We start from the raw sequence: 19,979 nt of genomic DNA, 5'->3' as shown, positions 1-19,979 counted from the left end.
GTGGTCTCTACTAAACGCTTTGACATGGTCATGTTCGCACCCAACACCATAATTACACACACGAGACACAACAGTAACCAGGAACTTAAGACACGCTTCAGTAACTGGTCAAGGCCTTCCCACTGCCAACAGCTGATACCTGAACAACACTTACCAAAAACCTCCCTGTATATAGCTGCTTTTAATGTATGTAATGTATTTGATTTCTTCTGAAGAGTGTGAGGAGAAACATCTAAGTCACAGAGAACTCCATTAAGGTTTAAAGCTTTGAAATGGCAGTATTTGAAATCATCCTCTGGCAGTTTCTCTTTAGTCACGCCGAAGTCAAGTGCTTGAAGATTCTGAAAGGAACAGATAGAAGCATGACGAGTGGAAGGAAACTGTGGGCTTCCCTGAGGCTGTTTGATCCATCTGGTCACTCAGGCATGCATGTACTTCCCTTCTCCAAGTCTCCACGAGGAAAGCCCAGAGCAGAGCCGCTTTCTGCTCGAGTCAGGGAGCAGCTGCTGCTGGCAGGGAAAAATGAAAGCGCCGTGGAATAAAATTAATTTGCTTAGCACACTTGCTTCCTTACCAAATAGTAAATTAATATTGCTTTGGAGACACTGACATATGTGCTTCTGTCAGAGACAATAGTGATTAAGTCTGCCAGTGCAGAGTACTTTAGTAAAAGTGTTGGGTCTTGGATTGGGACAAGTCTGGGCTTGGTTATCCTTTTTCCATTCCAGGATTCTGGAGTATTCATGTCCACATGGAAGTGGTTCAGGAAGAGATCTGATGGAGAAACTGAATGGATTTGACTGTGAGATATCAATTAGGTCAAAATGATCTTTCACAGGTGCTTAAAGGGAGAGTTTTTCCTAAGCCAAGCAGAAGTAGTGTTGAGTTGGCCAAATTCACAAATTAATCAACTTCAAGGTACAGCTAATGTTTTTGTTTCACCAAAAAGAACCTGTTCATAAGAGTCATCTGTCCGTGAATCAGGTTACATTGGTTGCATTGTATGCTTTTTATTCACCAAATAGAATCTGTTCATAAGAGTCTTTTGTACGTGAATCAGGTTACATTGGTTGCATTGTATGCTTTTGATTCACTAAAATGAGCCTGTTCAGAAGAGTCACTTATTTGTTAATCAGGCTACTTTGGTTCCATTGTATGCTTTTGATTCACCAAAAAGAATCTGTTCATAATATTAATTAATTTGTGAATTAAGCTACATTGTTTGCACTGTATGCTTTTGATTCACCAAAAATAATCTGTTCATAAGAGTAATTTGTTCATGAATCAGGTTACATTGTTTACTCTGTAAGAATTTGATTCACCAAAAAGAATCTGTTCATAAGAGCCTTTTGTTCGTGAATCAGGTTACTTAATTAACCCTAATGTACTCCTTATATTTTGCATTTAATGAACTCCTCTAATAAACAAAGTAATAATTTTATGGCACAGAGTCATTTAAAGAGCTCTTTAATGTTTCATGTGATCAAGCTGTGATGGTAACCCAGTTTAGCATCTAACATACCGAACTGTTTGCTTAATTTCCCTCGAGAGAGAATAAAAACACACACCACAAGACTTCTTTCAATCATCTTTTCAATAACTTTCTTTACAGCTATTCCAAGAATACATCCAAGACATTAACTTCACTACTGATCTGAAAAAGCGGTTTTAAATCAGGTTGCAATTTATTACTTTATGAAATTAGTGCACCGCATTAAATCATATGGAAGAATCTAAAACAATACACTCAATTCACATTAAAAGGCAGCAGGTAAATTCTTTTGATTTATGCACTACAATTACATGTAAACAATTCTGGAATGTCAGCATCTTTAATATATGATTTTTTTGCATAAAGATGCAGCTTCAGTAACCTGAATGGAATAGCACAATGATGAATTCAGTCCAATGCAAGAAATGCATCCATTCAGAGTGCATTTATATTTATTTATACTCTAATTGACTGGTTTTTGCATCGAGGCAGCTCTGATAAGAGGTAAAAAGCATTTGCATTGATCTGCAAAAGGGCAGGAAATATGAAATAGCAAACATCATATGGATAAAATCCTCACTAGAAAGGTCAGATGATGCAATAAAGCCATAATGCGTGCATCTTCATCTTCCAGGAATTGCATTACTTTTTTTTCCATCTCATGTGTTGTATTTATATAATCAAAAATGAAAAATAGATCTCAGTATAAAATATTTGGCAATATTATTTTTTTCCCATTATCAAAAGAATTCAAATGTGAGCCGTACAGATGACAGAAAGAAATTCTCCTCTCGATCTCTCTGGTTGAGTGGGTGAATGTTTGGATATGTTTTTACAGGGTGACTGTCCCTCTCTTTGGTGCCTCGGTCTCTAAATATGAATCTTGTTGGCTTCTGCAGGAATAAAAGCATCTTTGGTGGTCCCGTTCAGATAAAAGCACCACGAGAGATTAGGAAAAGTCAACATTTCCATTTCCTTCAGCGTCTGTCCTTTGAGAATGCAAGAACGACTCCCATACTGCCAAACACTGCAAAAGAACATATACACAAGCAATGTAATAAATAAAATACATGTAATAAATAATTTAAATAAAATAATACATTTAAACTATATAATTCTAAATATATAAATTATACAATACATGTATATATATATATATATGTATATGTATATACACTAATTTTAAAATACATAATCTAAATTGTAATATATATATATATATATATATATAAATAAATAATTGTTTATTATAGTAAATAAACTTCATTATAGTAAATAAAGTAATAACTACTAAAATTATGAAAATATGTATTATAATAATATATATTACAGATGAATCATAACAGATGGAAATATTCAATAACAGACCAACGTTCAATAAATATGCAAGCATTATAAATCATTTAAATAAGAGTAAATATATTAGAAATATATAAATTTCAAAAATATTATAATTATATAATAAATAATATTCAATATAAAAAGTATAATTATTCATATATAAAATATACAATAATAATTATAATAAAATAAAAATAATATACGTTTTTTTTTTTTAATTCAATTTATTTTCCCAAGCAAATGCGCGTGCAACACTATCCATATACACCTATTTAACCCCCCCCCCCTTTTTTTTTTTTTTTTTACATTCTCACATGAGTAAAAACTCTTACTGCAGTGAAATATTGTAGACATTTAAACAGCTTTAAGTGTGAGGCCTGACAAGTGGCTGCCATTTGGTTTCCAATTTCATTCACAAGCTTCGGTCGCTCCTCGTCCTGATCGCCATTTAGGTGTCAAGATTCGAAGCCCTTGATAAATGTCCTCACCGGGACTTGTCAGTCGCCGCCCAGGGCCCTAAACACCGCAACACCCTCGGCCCAAACTGCTCAGATGCTGCTCGAGAGCGTGTTTCTTAAAGCAGAACCTCTGGAGGACTGTTGGCTGCGACTGACCGACTGTCAAGAGCAGTTAGTCAATACACTCCATCACCACAGGATTCAGACGTGACGTGACCTCGGTAAACCACTTTGGACAGGCCGTGTGTGAGGCCGCTGGACCACAGTCGCCCTCCAAATCACACTAGGACACGGCTATATTTGTCTCAGTTCCAAACAGTGGAGTTAAGGGAAACAGTTGACATCTGGGTCACTCAAGTTCAAGATATTGATTAAGCTGCAGCAGCTGCTCAGGACTTTAGTGTGCTATTCACTTTCATTCACATAAATGCAGGATTGGAATGAAAGCATATGCAAAGAATGAGCATATTTTGCTAAAGTTAGAAGAAATCCAGACTGTGAATTGTAGAATGCAAATAATAGTGATTTTACAATGGTTTAGGGGTAGAAAGCATGACGCAATGCTGAACTGCTTCAAAAACCACAATCAACATTCAATATATTGAAATAATATTGATTATATAACTAGCATAATTGTGAAAGGAGAAAAAATTATTATACTTATATTAATGTATAAATATAGTAATTCAATTATAATTAATAAAAGAACATTCAATGAGTAACAAAGAAACAATTAAAATATACATAAATATAAATAAATAAAATAATACTAAATATAAAGAGTAATTATGAAACTATAAAATATATAATATCCTAATTCTAATATATAATTATATTATTACAATTGTAATTAATAACAAACATTGATGTTGATTTATATTATTATTAGCGTAATTAGAATAAAATGAAAATATAACTTATATTTATATATCTTATATAGTAAATATAGTAGATATTAAATATAATTAAGAAATTAAGTGATTATTATATCAATATTATAATTGATTATAATAAGACATCCAATAACTAAAATAAATTAATATATAGCCATTGTATATAAATAATTTAAATTACAAATATATTATGATAAGTATAATTAAGAAATGTATTATATTAATGCACAAATATTATAATTAAATAAGAATTAAAATCAGACATCAATGTTCAATAAATAAATAAACAAAAACAGAAAAAAACCAAACAAATTTCTAATAAAGAAATATACAGTGATTATTATACAAATATTATGATTAAATTATATTTAACAAGACATCAACATTCAATAATTAAAATATAGTAATATATTAATATATTATAATTGGAACAATTAAAATGTATTTACTATTATATTAATGTACAAATATGATATTTAAAGTAGAATTAAAACAGACACCAATGTTCAATAGATAAACAAACAAAAACAGAAAAGTCTGTTTGAAGGTTTGGAATAACGTTTTTTGTAAACAACAAAATTAAATGTTTTGGGTGAAGTCGCCCTTTTAAAATGCATCGATTGACCCTCCAAGCAAAACAAGGTCAAATGAGGACAAGAATAATGAAAATGAGACGGTCTTAGTCAAAGGTGGAAAATGCATTATTCTCATCTCAGCGGAGAATGACTTGTCGGCAATTTTCCCATTTGTTGTGAGAAAATTGAAAAACTTCAAGCTGAGAATACGGTAAATGTGGAAATGCAAGGAAAAAAAAAAGAACAGAACAAAGAAAAGTTGAACACAACTAACTTATGAACATGTTCTTCAAGCCTCAGAATCAACAACAGAAGCTGTATTTGCAATGCAGTGCACATGAGGACACAATAAAACTATAATAAAGCAGAAAGGCACAACACAAACCCATGTGACCATTCCAGATCACTGACTGGGTGAGAAACACAAGGCTTGAACACCATCAGTACCTATTTCAGTAGTCTAGAGAGTCTAAGGGCTTGGTTTGCAACACGTCCCTCTGACACACACTTCCTGATGGACTGGGTCTCTTTAATGACTCTTGTGTTACCAGGAGGATCATTAGCTCTGACGCCAGTCCAACCACTCGCAGCCAAACCTGCCGCTAATCAGGCAGCGAGGCATGAATAATAACAATAATCAACACAGACACACCTGAGACGTAACTGTGCAGATCAGACGGCAAAAAAACATTCTGTTTGAGCTGCAGGAGGACAGAGACGCGGTCGAAGGGCTTGAGATGTGAATTTTTCAACATCAGTTGCATCAGCTGTAGGTAACGAGGAATGAAGGCTCTGTGCTGGCTGAATTGTATCTAACATTTAATGACAGCTTCCTCATCTTTGCTATCGTTTCGGCTACAGCCTTGTTGCTATGGCATCTCCATGGCAATTCTCTGAAGTTGCCATGTTTTTTTTTTTTGTACTAAGCGGCATGCAAATGTTGAACATCCACCCACACCAATGTGCAGGGTCACACTGTTCCTCATATTAGAGTTTGCATTGTTACAGCTTAATGATGTGTACAGGGAGGTGAAATGCAGGTCGTATGCAAATGTCTTTATGATAGGTTAAAAAAAAAAAAGCAGGATGTGAAACTGAATTATTATAATTAATATAATTAATATAATATAATATAATTCTGAATAATTAATATTATACAGTAATGTGTTGTTTAGACCTGGAAGCTGATCATAATTTAGTATAATTTAAATATAAGAGTTATATTAAATATATAAATAGAAATAGAAATATATATTTTAATATAAAAATAAAATATAATATTAATAAAAACATAACTAGAAATTGTAATTCAATGTTGTAATTTAATACAATTAAATAATAATTTCTTGTTCCACAGAAGAAAAAGTCATACAGGTTTGGCACAAATAATAATTACCAGCAAATTCTGATAATTATTTGAAAGTTTTGGGTGAGCTATCCCTTTAAAAGTCCACTGGTTGACCCTTCCAGCTTCGAAAATGAACAATGAGAGGTCACAATCTGAGGTGGAAAATGCATTTTTCTCATCTCGGCGGGAATGACTTGTCGGCAATTTTCCCATTTGTCGAGAGAAAACTACTTAAACTGGGAGAATGGTAGAACGGTAGGTCTGACCACATTTTCTAGCCTGGATCTTCTCATATTAACAGATATCCCCAAAGACCAATGCTGGTGAAATACTCTTACACAAACACATTTTCTTATTCTTCCACCTACTCTGTTTTTTTTTTTCCTCACACCTTATTCTCTTTTAGGTCAGTGTTTGATGCTATCAGGCTCTTCCTTCCACATTAAATAAAAATGCCTCTTTGCCTGGAGGTTACATAAAAACACACGTGTGTCTGCAGGGCCCTGTGAACATGCAGTATTCATTTAATTTATTGCTTTTTAGTCTGTTTTAATGATACCTCAATAACTTTATTTCACAAATTTGAGCACACAATGGCACATATGTTCTCAGAAACTGCACCATGCTCAAAATAAGAACATTAAAGTTTAAATTTAAAGTTTTATTTGTGAAACACGCAACACCATACTACAGTACTTGTGCACAGTAAAATAATAAATGTGGCTCTCCTGCTGAATTTAACAGTACATTTTCCTTACCATTATTCTGATATCTCAAATGTAATTATAATTCAGCAGGATAGACTAGATTGACTGGAACAACTTGTTTATGGATTAACCATAATTCAACATCTCTAAAACTCTGAAAGTTAAGCATTTCCTCCTTTGCTTCTCATTTTATTTTGTGCTATTGTAAAACACCTTCAACTGTGAGGTCGTGATTTACAGTTTAAGACCGAAAAGCAAAGGAAGAGAGCTTTAAAAAAAGATAAATTAAGGCTTATACGCATCCAATCTAGTGAGCAATGTCAACATTTATAGACTTGGAGTGCAATTACTTGTCAGCAGGGATAAAAATGAGATACTACCACCCTCTGCTGGCACATGTCCAGGGCGGCTGTGCAAATGAATGCAGGCAGATGGCCACATGTATCCGTCTAAAATCTGTTGGCGGTTTGTCCAAGTCTTCAACGGGGATCATTTTTTACCACCTCATACTGTGCGAATGTTTATCTCTCAAATACATCACTATTTTAAAGCTTGATCAAATTTAGAGCAGTAACAGATGACCTCAAGCGGCTTACAGCTTTTATAAAATGGCAACAACAAATCAACAAAAGGACACCAAAAAAAGTGAATAATATTTTGGACTAAGCAAACATCTTACCTTTTCATAGTAGCTGACGTTCCTCTCTGCTGTGTCGACGAAGGCTGATCGTAGGTCAGTCCTCATGACCTTTTGCCAGCGGGTCCAGTCACTTTTGAGTGCATTATTTGCCCACTCCAGCCGGTCCTCTGCCTTATCCAGATCATCTCTCATCTGAACACACAAGGATTTGTTGGTTAGCATGGTCCTGTTAGCCTCTGCTGGTAGATGTCATAACTAGACCATCAGGAAACTGAACAGTTTCTTTTTCTATCGAAGGCCATTCACAAGTAGACAAGTATTCAGATAAAGGTTGTTATTTAGAAATATTTTTAAGATGGAAAATCGTGGTCAAGAGTTAGACAGTATTTCTGAATTTAGTAGTAGAAAGTGAGTCATCTAAATTTTTATATCAACTATGCATTCCATTAGTTTTGTTAATTGGTATGTTTCACCTGTTCTCAAAGCAAAATCTAAAGACTATTGTCAGCGTAATTAGTTTCAGGTTTCTTAATGAAATCTCCTTAAGGTAGCATGTACAGGATGAAAGGGAATGGTCCTAGTACTGAGCCTTGCAGTACTACATACTGAAATTGTGATCAATGACACCTCTTTGGTGATAATGGTCAGATAAGTATGATTTGAAACATGCCAATGCAATTCACCTAATGCCAACAAAATTCAACATAAAGCTCCAGAGATGCAACCACAATCGGATGATATAAGTGAGCTGCCTTACTGTGAACTGCTTTATGCTTTTATTTTTAACTTTTTATTCAAAGAATCAGGAAAACATGTAATGGTTTCCACAAAAATATTAAAGGCAGGGTAGGAAAAAATATATAAAAAACTTTTTTTCCAAATTTGTATATATCAATACATAATTAAAATCTAAGTACTCTGAAAAAGAAAGTATAAAAATCGAGTGTCTGTAGACCTCTCACGACTGTTTTAAAGACAGCTCATTATTTCCATTCACTCCACCCCCTCCCTTCAGGGCTCCTTCCTTATTTATCGTCTCTACTACGGCTCGCTAAGTAATGTTATGTTAGCTATATTATGCAGCTACGTGTGCTAATTACACATGCTTCATGAAAAAATAAACAAAAAAATATGTATGATCAAAATACAAAAATAAAGATTTACCTGTCCAGCAGAAATAAAGCCATCAAGGAGTCACTTTTCAGCCCCTTGAGTTCCCTCAGTTCTCGCATCGCTGGAAAGCCACACCGATATTAACTAACGTTTTATTTCTTTGTTTATCCAAAGACTTTTTGTTCATTGCCTTTTCTTGTACTGTTACTGTCTTCCTTTTTTTGCCTGGTTTGCCTTCACTAACTGCATAGGCCGATACTGTGAATTTTGCTTGCTGTTTCTCTACAATTGTTTTGGTATTCCTAGGATCCGTGCCTCTTGAATTCCTCAAATCAAACGTACGCGCGCAAGTGGGCAGGTCATGTGTGGCAAAAGTGTGGTTGCCATGGTTGTGAGAGAGTGACAGTCGCCTAAGCCAATCCTATGTTTCGTCCCGAATGGAAATAATGAGCTGTGTTTAATACAGATTAAACGGTCTAGAGTCACTCGATTTTTATACTCTTTTTATCAGAGTACTTACATTTTAATTATGCATTGATATATATAGAAAGTTTAAACGAATTTGGAAGAAAGTTGTTTATAAATTTTTTACCTACCCTGCCTTTAAGAAGCAAAACTGTTTTCAACATTCATATTAATGAGAAATAAAAAGTTGTTTTTATTTAGTCTATTTATTATTTAGTTGAAAATCTGTTATTTATTCTATTGAAAGGGCTGCATTTAAAATATATTGCTAAGTACCAATCTAATCGGGTCTGTGGTCTCAACCCTAAACCTGCCTAATTCTATAGGATTTCCTTAAGACAGACACATCGACTAATCCTTCAGATGTAGTTTTGCGGATCCCTAATCCTGAACTGTGACTCAGAGACATGACATGACAAGTCATGTAGCTCTGAATGGTCAAAAGTTAAAACCACAATGCCACCACCAAAATTATCAGAGTAGCTATTCTGCCATCAGACTGCTGACGAACACTTTTTGGAGTGTTGTAAAAACTTATTACGGAGGAGTATAACTCCTGTAAAATCCTGCTGAGCATGCATGAATGAATTTAATATGCTGATATCAACTAGATCGGTCCCTGTAATTAAATAAAAAATTGTGTTGGCTCCCTGCAAGTTGTCTCGAAAGTCTAACCGAGTAAACAATGATGACGTTGAATCTGCGATCATAATTGTCAGTTATTCATATTTACTCTCTCCCGCCTATGCTACATTTCAAAACCTCGAGGTCTCTAAGATTTTTTTTTTTCAAGGAAATTATAACTTTCATTCAGCAAATATGCATTAAATTGATCAAAAATATAAACTGAAAACTCATTCACAGGAATAAACTACATTTTAAAATATATTAAAACAGTTATTTTAAATAGCTATATTATTTCACAATATTACTGTTTTTACAGTTGTGATCCAATAAATGCAATTAAAATAAAAATAGATTTTGTAGCTGAATAGTAGTAAATTCCTCTAATTATTCCAGGGGTGTTGACAAACTTTCAGCCATTTCCTGTACATTGTGTATCTTTGCACAATGCACAACATCTTTCCTGTCACTGCACAGCGAGGTGGCTGTTAACAACTCTATCGTACTCTATTTACTGCACAAGCTCTCTAGGGGTGAAAGAACATCCAGATGACACTCAGCAGTATAAGTGTCTAAACATAGAGAGAGATGAACAGTAAACATGCCCAGTGATGTTGGGAATGACATGCCTGTGGGGACGGTGGCATGTCAGATCAGTGGGCCAAGAATGAGAGGATCATTTAAGAAACACAGAGCGAGCTGTTTATTGACAGGTAAGCTAATGAAGGTCAGAGGTAGCTGTCTGTTAGAGCTCTATCTCATTTCCAATGTAGCGTGTGTTCGTGTGAATCGGATGTGGGGATGTCTTGTGGAACAGCGGTTGTGTTTGGTGAGTGGACGCATTGCTCTAGGGACGAGACGTTGTCTACAGCTGCGTCTCGCTTCTGACAAGCAGGCCAGATCATTAGTTCCGCTGATCTGATGCTGCGGTCACCCAAACACACACATTTATACACAAAGCCAAACTAAGTGACTAAAATCCACACAAAGAAATGAATTAATAATCTTGCGCAAACTTGAGTCACATGTTCAAGTTTGTTGACACTACTGAAGTAAGTGTTTCTTTTATTTAGGTCTATCGGAGAGAGTTTTCCATAAATGGGATGATGATCTTCCACTTGTTTATAGTGACCTTTACTGCCCTCTATTGGACAGAAAGCACATGGCTGCATCCTACAGTCTTTTTCTCATTAATTTAGAGTGAAAGTAAACATGACAGGAAATACTGTGGAAAAGAGAAAGAGAGCAGCAGGATGAGGAAGTGATGCAGACTAGGTCCAAACCCCATAACTCATGTATGAGAATCCTAGCTCAATTTGTCTGGAGTATTTGTGCTAACTGCTAAAAACTCGCATAGTCTGCTAGCAAACATAGCATTTACATTTATGCATTTGGCAGATGCTTTTATCCAAAGCGACTTACAGTGCATTCAGGCTCTACATTTGTTTTTATCTGTATGTTTGTACCCTGGGAATTGAACCCACAACCTTTTGCGCTGCTAATGCAATGCTCTACGACTAAGCCACAGTAACACATAGCAGACAGAAGCAGAAAACAATTCGATTTTTATATTGCTTGTCCATGGAGTAAATGAAAAATGCTGTAAAACCTAGTTAAACTAAAAAAATTAACTAAAAAAAAAAAATGTAAGGCTCCACATTTACCTTGGAAGTACTACAAACTACGAAAATTTTTAATAAAGCAAAAATGTAGAAAAAGGTAACAATGACAATGTAAACTAAATTAAAAATCAACTGAAAATAGAATAAAAAGATTAGTTACTCAACTAAAAACTGATTGCAACATGCCAATCAGGCTGAGCAAACCCTCAGTTATACACATATACATATACCTGGCCCTGATCTCCAAGAAAGTAATAACACACCTCTCCTCAACAAGCCACATGATTTAAGGTTTTATTCATGTCTGTAGCACAAAGTGGAGGGACAAGTCTGAGAAAGGTCACATGAACCACACCTTTACTCCATAAGTAAAAGGCTACTATACTAACATGCTCGGCAGAGTGAAATATTAGGCAGCGTTTTGAAAGCGTAGATGTTGACATCAAACGTCACAGCTTTCAAACATAAAGCCACATGCTGGCCTAAACGGAGCAAAAATATGTGAAACAAAGACGAGGCGACAACACACCCTCATATCAAGGTGTGGTCGCCTCAGAAAAGCCACGTACTATTGTCAAATCAACTCTTGAGTAAATAAAGCCAGAAGAAGCTAGTCAGGCCAAGCTCAAGCGCTAAGGGGGACTGTTACCTCATTAATCTCGCCCTTAAGTTTCTGCTGTTTCTGCTGTTTGACCTCCTCAGGGGATCGTCCCACCAAGCTGTCCCATGCTAAACTCAGCACCTTAGACTCCTTCAGTGGACACATGAGCAGTTAACACATGAATATGAACATGTCTGGACTGGAAGTCACAAAACCCATTTACTGTGGGAATAACATATCACACGATGTAATTTCAGAAATGCTATATTGGGTTTATATTGGGATATTGGTTAAATCCCCGGCACAAGTAGCTTTACACTCCAGCAAACAGAAGCAATGATCAAATGCCCTCACTTTAGAATGGGTTTTTGACTAGAATTGATTTTAGTGAAGCACTTCTGTAGTGTAATCAATCTGGTTCAAAAAACAATTCACAAAGTATTTTTATTGGCACTTTAGGTCTTTTGTAGCAGCATTTAACATTTGACTGAAATAATAAATATCTGACAGTTAGAGATTTAAAATATATATTTTTTTAATTACTTAAAATAGTGTACAAATTTTAATATTAATAATAATGATGATAATAATAAAGTAAAGTTAATTTTAAAATCTACTCTTCAGGTTTACACACAAATGATGGGCAGAAAAAAAAAGTTAAATATTGAAATAAAATGAAAATCAAATATTTATACAGTAAATATTTCCCACATAATATTTTATACACAATTTAGTGTATAAATTACCCCCCCCCTCCCCGAGAATATTTTAGGAAGAGTGCCCTTGCAACTTAATTTGGACATGTATATAAAAAACTGAAAACTTTTATAAAAAGTGTGGTCTGACTGCCATTTAACTAGTTTAAAAGTAACTTGTACCTTGACCAAAGTACAATTTTAAAGTAAGCTTTTACGTATTGTTTAGTAGTTATTTTATGCAAATTTTACACAATGATAAAAAGCAAAAAGTGGACACATATTCAAATTCATTATATGGCACATCTTTTCTTCTACACACTGGGAGTAAATGAATCTGGAGCATATAGTTATTGGTTAAAAAAGAAAACTCAGGCCATTGGGGATACCTTCTCATTTTGGAAATGGCCTTTTGTAGTTAGCAGCATAATTCAGCAGGGACCAGCTCAATCAAAGCACGTAATTAAATTGACGAGAGCTGAGACGCTGCTAAGCTTCTCTGGACACCATCGGTACTTTGTCCATCAATACCCTTTCAAAGCGTTCAAGCGTCCTGCCCCTGATATTTGATGGAATTGACAAAAATAAACTCAAACAGCCAAAGAGACTTAAATATGGCAATATTAGCTTGGGCAATATGAGTAATATTTGAAAGCTTCCCACTTCAAGAGTGGTCTGGCTTCAAGGGACATCTACAGCGATCTGGAGATAGTCGTATAATCTCTCTAAATTCCTCTTACAGCTTAAAAAGCAGCGCTGTCTAATGAAAGCCAGGAAGACAGCTAGAGCTCGCTTTTATTAAAAATAATCTCCATGAATTTTCCAAAGGAGCACTGGATGGATTTCGTGGGGGACTGAATGAGTCAATAATAGACCTACCGTGTCTCTGTCGGCCTTCTTTGTGGCAAGAGCCTCAGTCTTGGCTTCGAAATCCGCCTGGATGTTGTCTCGCCTCCTGAGGACCGCCTGAAAACCCGTGATCGATAATCATGAAGTATGAAAATTGCGATCGATATATTTTAATGAAATGTAAGGCTGAATGAAATATGTAATAAGCCTTGGAAAAAGCATAACGCTGGCTGTATTGATCTTAGCTTTGCATCAAGGTTAATATTAGACGGGATGACATGCATCAAACATTGTATCAATTCAAACATGATTTTTATGCTAGCAGGTCATTTGCCTTAACCAAAACAAATGAATAACATTCTACACGTGAAGGGATAGTGGACTTAAAAAAGGAACTCAACCTCATGTGTTCTGAACCATATGCGTTTTTATTTTGTATTAATTATTATTATTATTTTAATTTTTTAAGTGAAATATGATTTTTGAAGGATGTCCAAATAAATTACTTCAGTAGTGTTGAAAAGTTTGGGGTTGGAATGATTTTTATTGAGACTCTTATACTCACAAATGCTGCATTTATTTGTTTTGTTTTTTAAATACAGTAAAACACAAATTTTGTGAAAAAGTATTACAGTTTAAAATAACAGTATTCTATTTAAATATACATTTTAAAACATAAATTATTCCTATGATGCAACTGTGATCATTACTTCAGTCTTCAGTATTACACGATCCTTCAGAAATCATATTAATACGCTGAAATGCTACAAAAGAAATATTTAAAAACATTTAAAAAAGTTGTGCTGCTTTAATATTTTTTGTTAAAACCGTGATAATTTTTAAATGATTCTTTGAAGAACAGAAAGTTCAAAATAACTGCATGTATTTGAATCATTTTTTTTACATTATAAATCTCTCTACCATCACTCTTGATGAATTGAATGAATCATTGCTGAATAATGGTATTATTTTTATTTTTTTCATTGTGTTCTGCGAGTTATACGGGTTCGGAATGATATAAATGTGAACAAATGATGACTGAATTTGAATTTTAGGGTGAACTATCCTTTAAAAGACAAAAACAGATCTAGTCACTCTACCTTGAGTGTGTCTGCGCAGAGGACGTACTCGTGAAGGACTGGAATCAGGTGATCATTGAGATTCTTGACCTGCTCCTCTGTCTCCTTGCAGCATCTGTCCACACAGCCGGCCACGTTCTTCAGGGGCTCGGCCAGCTCCTCCTCTGATTGTGACCACAGCGCGTATGCCGGCCCAGAATCCTTCACCTCCTCCAGATACTCTGTGACAACAACAGCAGCTGGTTTATGTAGAACATCCATAACCACAGCAGATACTGTCCACTAAGTGTCAACCAATCAGAGATGAGAATTCACTGAAAAGTGAGCGAATGGAACAAAACCGAACCCTTCTGCTCTCTGACGATCCTTTGAGTGACTTTATCAAGCGAGCTGATCTTCTGACTGAAGGCCTCCACGTACTCCTGCATTTCTGTGAACTCCAGAGGCCGGTTTCTGACCCCTCTGACCGCAGCAGCGACGGCTTTGACCGTCTCCCCCATCCGGCTCAGAAACCCCGGACCTTGTTTCTTATGAGAGGACAACTCCTGCAGAGGATGATAGGAACGGAGCATGAGGTTACTGAACTACAGAGACTACAGCTAAATAATTCTCAACTCCTCTCATTTTTACTCAGCAAAAGCCTCTGATGGCGAAAAATGTGTGCATGTGTTCATGGTCGGGCAGTAATGGCAACACCAGTGCAAATAAAGCTGATAAAACTGTGTATCATAGCAGCCTACGAAGCGTCAAATATCCATAACAGCTAAACTTCCTTTTTTATGACTGAAGGGAAGTGAGGAGCTCTTTATAAAGTACTTAACTTAGAGATCACTCAGCCGGGGCTAAACACAGAAACTGTCACATTATCTGCATGCATTTAACATATTCCTCTTATTAAACAAACGTAGATCACATATAATGAACACACAGAAGGTCAGTGGTTATTATCATGGTAATGTGGGACTGTCTGTGTTTATGTGTGTGTGTGTGTGAACAGGCTGGTTTTTTTCTTATTAGGAAGAAAACAATGTATCTGATAGACACGCAAAACCTAACAGTGGAACATCAACACAAGACAAAAATATGGTAGTTATAATATAGCACTGCTACATGGTTGCTAAGATGTTCTGGGTGGTTGCTGGGTGATCACTTTCCAGTCCGGGTCAAAAAAAGCCCCGAGTATGGATGATTTTTTGGTTTCAAGACATGGTTTGGGAAGAGTTATGCACAACAGTTATACGTTTTATACCTCTACTCTACCTTTTAAGTATTACAACTACATTAACTAGCTTATACATTAACTACATATAATAATAGTAATGATTAAAAATATATACTTTTGATAAATGCATTAATAAATAGCAGATAACTAAATGAATGAAAAAAAAAAAATTATATAATGTATAAAAATAAATAAATAAAAATAAATAGATCATTAAAAATGTATGAATGAATAAATATGTATAAATCAGTTGTATAAAATGTATAGGACTGATTTATAGATACCTAAATAAAAATGAATAAATAAAATGTATAAATAAACTGCATTAAATGTCTAAAAATAGATAACCGAATGAATGAATGAAATAAACTTAATCAAATTTCTTAAATCAGTCGATCAATCTTACCCCAGACGCTGCAGTGAGAAAGATCTTAAAATCCTCACTGCTGGAGAAAATGGGATGTTCTGCTATTTTGTTCAAAAACCTATGCAGCGCCCTCCTCCTCGTCTCGATGAAATCTTCATTAAACCTCTCCACCATTCCTTTCACCACAAACTTCTCAGGCAGTGGCTGATGGGACACAACCAAATCAATAATTCATGAGAGTTTTAGCACACCACAACCAAAGCCATTTTGAAATGGACCACACCTTTAATTATTGATGAATGATGATGTCAAATCAGTTTAAAATGTAAAAACAACTTTACAAGCATATTCCATTGGAAAAATGAATATTTAGACTCTCCATATCTCATAAACTTCCATAATGTGTTTATTCTCCAGAATGTCTGACAAGCAGGAGACTCACACACTTCACCTACATGAACAATAAGCGTGGGATGAGCTTCTTCCAGGCGTCCCTTTAACCACAGGAAGTCCTGGTATCGTCTTCGCACCTCAAACTCACTCGAGTCAAACTCGCTCCGTGTGGTCTGACGTGAGGGAGAATGATGGAAAAGATGAGAGAATTATTCACAGAGCCTGACTTAGCGAGTTCGTGCTCAGATAAGTACCTTGGTCACAACCCGGTAGGTTATGTATGTCTCAATAGCCGTTACATGACTCTCTGGGTTATCGACCGTGACAAAAATATCTTTAGTGTCTTCAGCGTCTTCCTCAAACTTGTACTGGTTGATCATTGAAGCAGGGGAGGTCTGCATGGAGGCGTTGAAAGAGCTGCCGTCTGTTGGAGTCGTATCCTACACAAAAAAAACAAAACGTGCTTCAGGACACGTGAGGGACTAGCAACACTAAACAACTCCATAGTATATTTACTGAACCTAAAGAAATGTATCAATCAATGATTCTGATATTGTTACTACGCCACATAACCACAGTATCATGCCATAACAGTGTATCATTATTTAGAACTGGATGTAATATTGCCATGAACTTGATTTTAGAGTTGTGTTTGTGTTCCGATCACAGTGAGAGACAAACATCTGATTTTCCTATTTTCTCGCTATGCTTTCCTGGTCCAAACACTTACGCATGCAAATCCCTTTCGTTTAGCCCCAGCTGCTGGGAAAGAAGCCTGAGCGTCTGTTTCCTGTCATAACAAACTGGCCTGTAGTCAGCACAAACTACACTGCTGCTTTACCCAACAAACACAGCACTTCCATTCAAAACCATTCACTGGTGCTGATACTGACGACAACACCAGCAGTTAGAGAGAGGTATAAACACTTCAACTACAACGGAACGTTCATTAAGAATGACTTGCTGAGAACTCTCAGGATGTTCTGCCCAGTTGCTATGGTGTTCTAACTGTTGCTAGGAATTGTTAGGGTGTTCTGCCTAGTTGTTAGGGTGTTCTAACTGTTGCTAGGCATTGCTAGGATGTTCTGTCTAGTTATTACGGGTGTTTTAACTGTTGCTAGGTGTTGCTAGGCATTGCTAGGGTGATCTAACTTTCGTTAGACATTGCTAGGGTGTTCTGTGTAGTTGCTATGGGTGTTCTAATTGTTGCTAGGCATTGCTAGAGTGTTCTTCCTAGTTGTTAGGGTGTTTTAAATGTTGCTAGGCATTGCTAGGGTGTTCTAACCTTTGTTAGACATTGCTAGGGTGTTCTGCCTAGTTGCTAAGGGATTTCTAATTGTTGCTAGGCATTGCTAGGATGTTCTTCCGAGTTGTTAGGGTGTTTTAACTGTTGCTAGGCATTGCTAGGATGTTCTTCCTAGTTGTTAGGGTGTTCTATCTGTTGCTGGGCATTGCTAGGGTGTTCTGCCTAGTTATTACGGGTGTTCTATCTGTTGCTAGGCATTGCTAGGGTGTTCTGACTTTTGTTCTAATGGTTTATAAGTGTTGCTAGGGTGTTCTAACTGCTTGCTGAGATTTGTTAGGGCGTTCTGTTTAGTTGCTAGGGTTTTTTACCTCTTGTTAGGCATTGCTAGGGTGCTCTTAACACTTGTTGGGTGTTGGCAGGGTGTTTGCTAGGATTCGAAAGGGTGTTCTGCCTAGATTATAGGGTGTTTGAACTGTTGCTAGGTGTCATGGTGTCCTGTTGTTATGGTGTTCTTATAACTGACCGTCGACCGACAGGGACTGACTGGCCGACAGACAACCAGACAAACAGTCAGACAGATAAATAACATTATGTTGGCGACAGTGAGACAGACAAACTCAAATAACAGGTGTTCGCACCGGTTGCATTTGTAGGCTACTGAGCTCTTTCCTGAGTTTCTGACTATTTTAAAAACTAATAAGCTTCCATCAAATGACGAAGTATACAGAAAGTACAACAGTAAAAACCCAGAAGTGAAAAAAGAAATGCATGGCATGACAGCGCCTGATCGCTGACCTTTGGAACTTCAGAACACAGCAAAACACCAAGAGAAGTTGAGATTTCTACGCCATTGATTAAATATAATCAAAAGACATCAACACTGATGTCTCTGTTTCACACAACAGATCGATCAGCCTGCGGTGGATCCGAGTTGAAACTAGTTGATAATAAATTACCTTACTGAAAACTTCCAAGTCATCGTCTTCATCTAGATCTAATATTTGCCCGCTGATGTCTGTCGGAATCGCAACCGAAGAACTGCCCGGTGACACGGTGTTGTCGACAACAGATCCACTCATCTTTGCTCAGATCGCTACTTTGTTACAAGTTTTCTGGACTTCATCGGGTTTTCCGCACAACTCTCAAAAGCTCAGCCGAGGCGGATCAGGCTCAACTGCGCAGAATCGGAAACCGCGAGACTAGGAATGGGCCGAGAGCTGAGCTCTGGGGGACGCCCACGTGAAGGAGCGTGTTTACGGTAGCTATTTGGTTTGATGTTGTGGTTTGTTAATGGCCAACAGCTCTTGCCTTTAAAGATTATTCAGTTTTGAACTGTGAAATAATAGTGATTAACATCAAATTAGTGTTTTAAAAGTGTAAAAGGTTTGTGTGTATTGCATAATTCTTTGGCTATGGAACTCTGTGATTATGGGTTCTTTCATTTAATTGTCTTACTACAAAATATACCGTATATTCTATAAAAACTGCAGTAATAAAAAAAAAAACCCCCAAAAAAACAAACACTAAAGCGTATATAATAATTATAATATATATATATATATCATAATAAATACTTGCTACTCACTGTATTGACTCAAGTCTATATATTCAAGAACTGTGTAAATGTCTTGAAATATCAAGTTTAATTAAATTCCCCTTCATTCATATCAGTATTTAATGCACCAGCTGTATTTCAGTTTGGAGTTTGTAGAACTAGCACTGAATTCCTGCTATGTCCTTTTCCAACCAGCAGATGATACTGTTGCTCAATTTAAATGCCTTTGCAATGCGTCACATCTCATAATTAAGACTTCATATGACAGTGGCAATTACAATTCTATATAGCTGTGCAAACACTCAACTATTTTGCTGTGTGAGTCCGTATTATGGGACGAAATCGGGCATATCTAATAAGAGACTTATTAGGAAACGTCTAATTGGGGACATGTCAGTCAGACTATATTAAATTTAAGTACTTATCATGAGACCGCTCAAGTCATTAATATAAAGTATTCGGCCACAGAATTCCTCATTAGTTGTCAGTTATTTCATTTATTTAATCAAATAAAGACCATCCCCTTGGATATAATGAATGTTTGACTTGATCATATTTCTTTGAATTTGGACTTCAACCATTATATTATCAAAAATTATAAAGCTTAACATTCTTTAATTGTGTGAAAACTAGATATCATACTAGATATAGCTTTTTTTATATTATTAAATTAGTTTGGTATGAAACTAAATCA

General features: G+C 35.9%; 1 protein-coding gene across 2 annotated transcripts; it reads right to left on the bottom strand.

Moving 5' to 3' along the window:
* Nucleotides 1-1,576: 1,576 nt before the first annotated feature.
* Nucleotides 1,577-18,974, bottom strand: snx7 (sorting nexin 7). Of its 2 annotated transcripts, XM_052596229.1 has the most exons (10): nucleotides 18,687-18,933; nucleotides 16,739-16,924; nucleotides 16,547-16,657; nucleotides 16,131-16,295; nucleotides 14,849-15,047; nucleotides 14,524-14,723; nucleotides 13,454-13,540; nucleotides 11,928-12,029; nucleotides 7,494-7,646; nucleotides 1,577-2,519 (listed from the first exon to the last, which is right to left on the bottom strand). In XM_052596229.1, the coding sequence occupies exons 1-10, from the start codon at nucleotides 18,807-18,809 to the stop codon at nucleotides 2,442-2,444; spliced, it is 1,404 nt and encodes a 467-aa protein (XP_052452189.1). In that variant the 5' UTR covers nucleotides 18,810-18,933; the 3' UTR covers nucleotides 1,577-2,441. The 2 variants fall into 2 exon arrangements, with proteins under 2 accessions (XP_052452189.1, XP_052452190.1); XM_052596230.1 differs by lacking the exon at nucleotides 11,928-12,029 and having other exon boundaries at nucleotides 18,687-18,974.
* Nucleotides 18,975-19,979: the final 1,005 nt, after the last annotated feature.

Source organism: Carassius gibelio, chromosome B24 (genome assembly GCF_023724105.1).
Source record: "Carassius gibelio isolate Cgi1373 ecotype wild population from Czech Republic chromosome B24, carGib1.2-hapl.c, whole genome shotgun sequence".
NCBI lineage: Eukaryota > Metazoa > Chordata > Actinopteri > Cypriniformes > Cyprinidae > Carassius > Carassius gibelio.
Note: the sequence above shows the minus strand (reverse complement) of the source record. Positions and strands in the feature narration are given on the sequence as shown.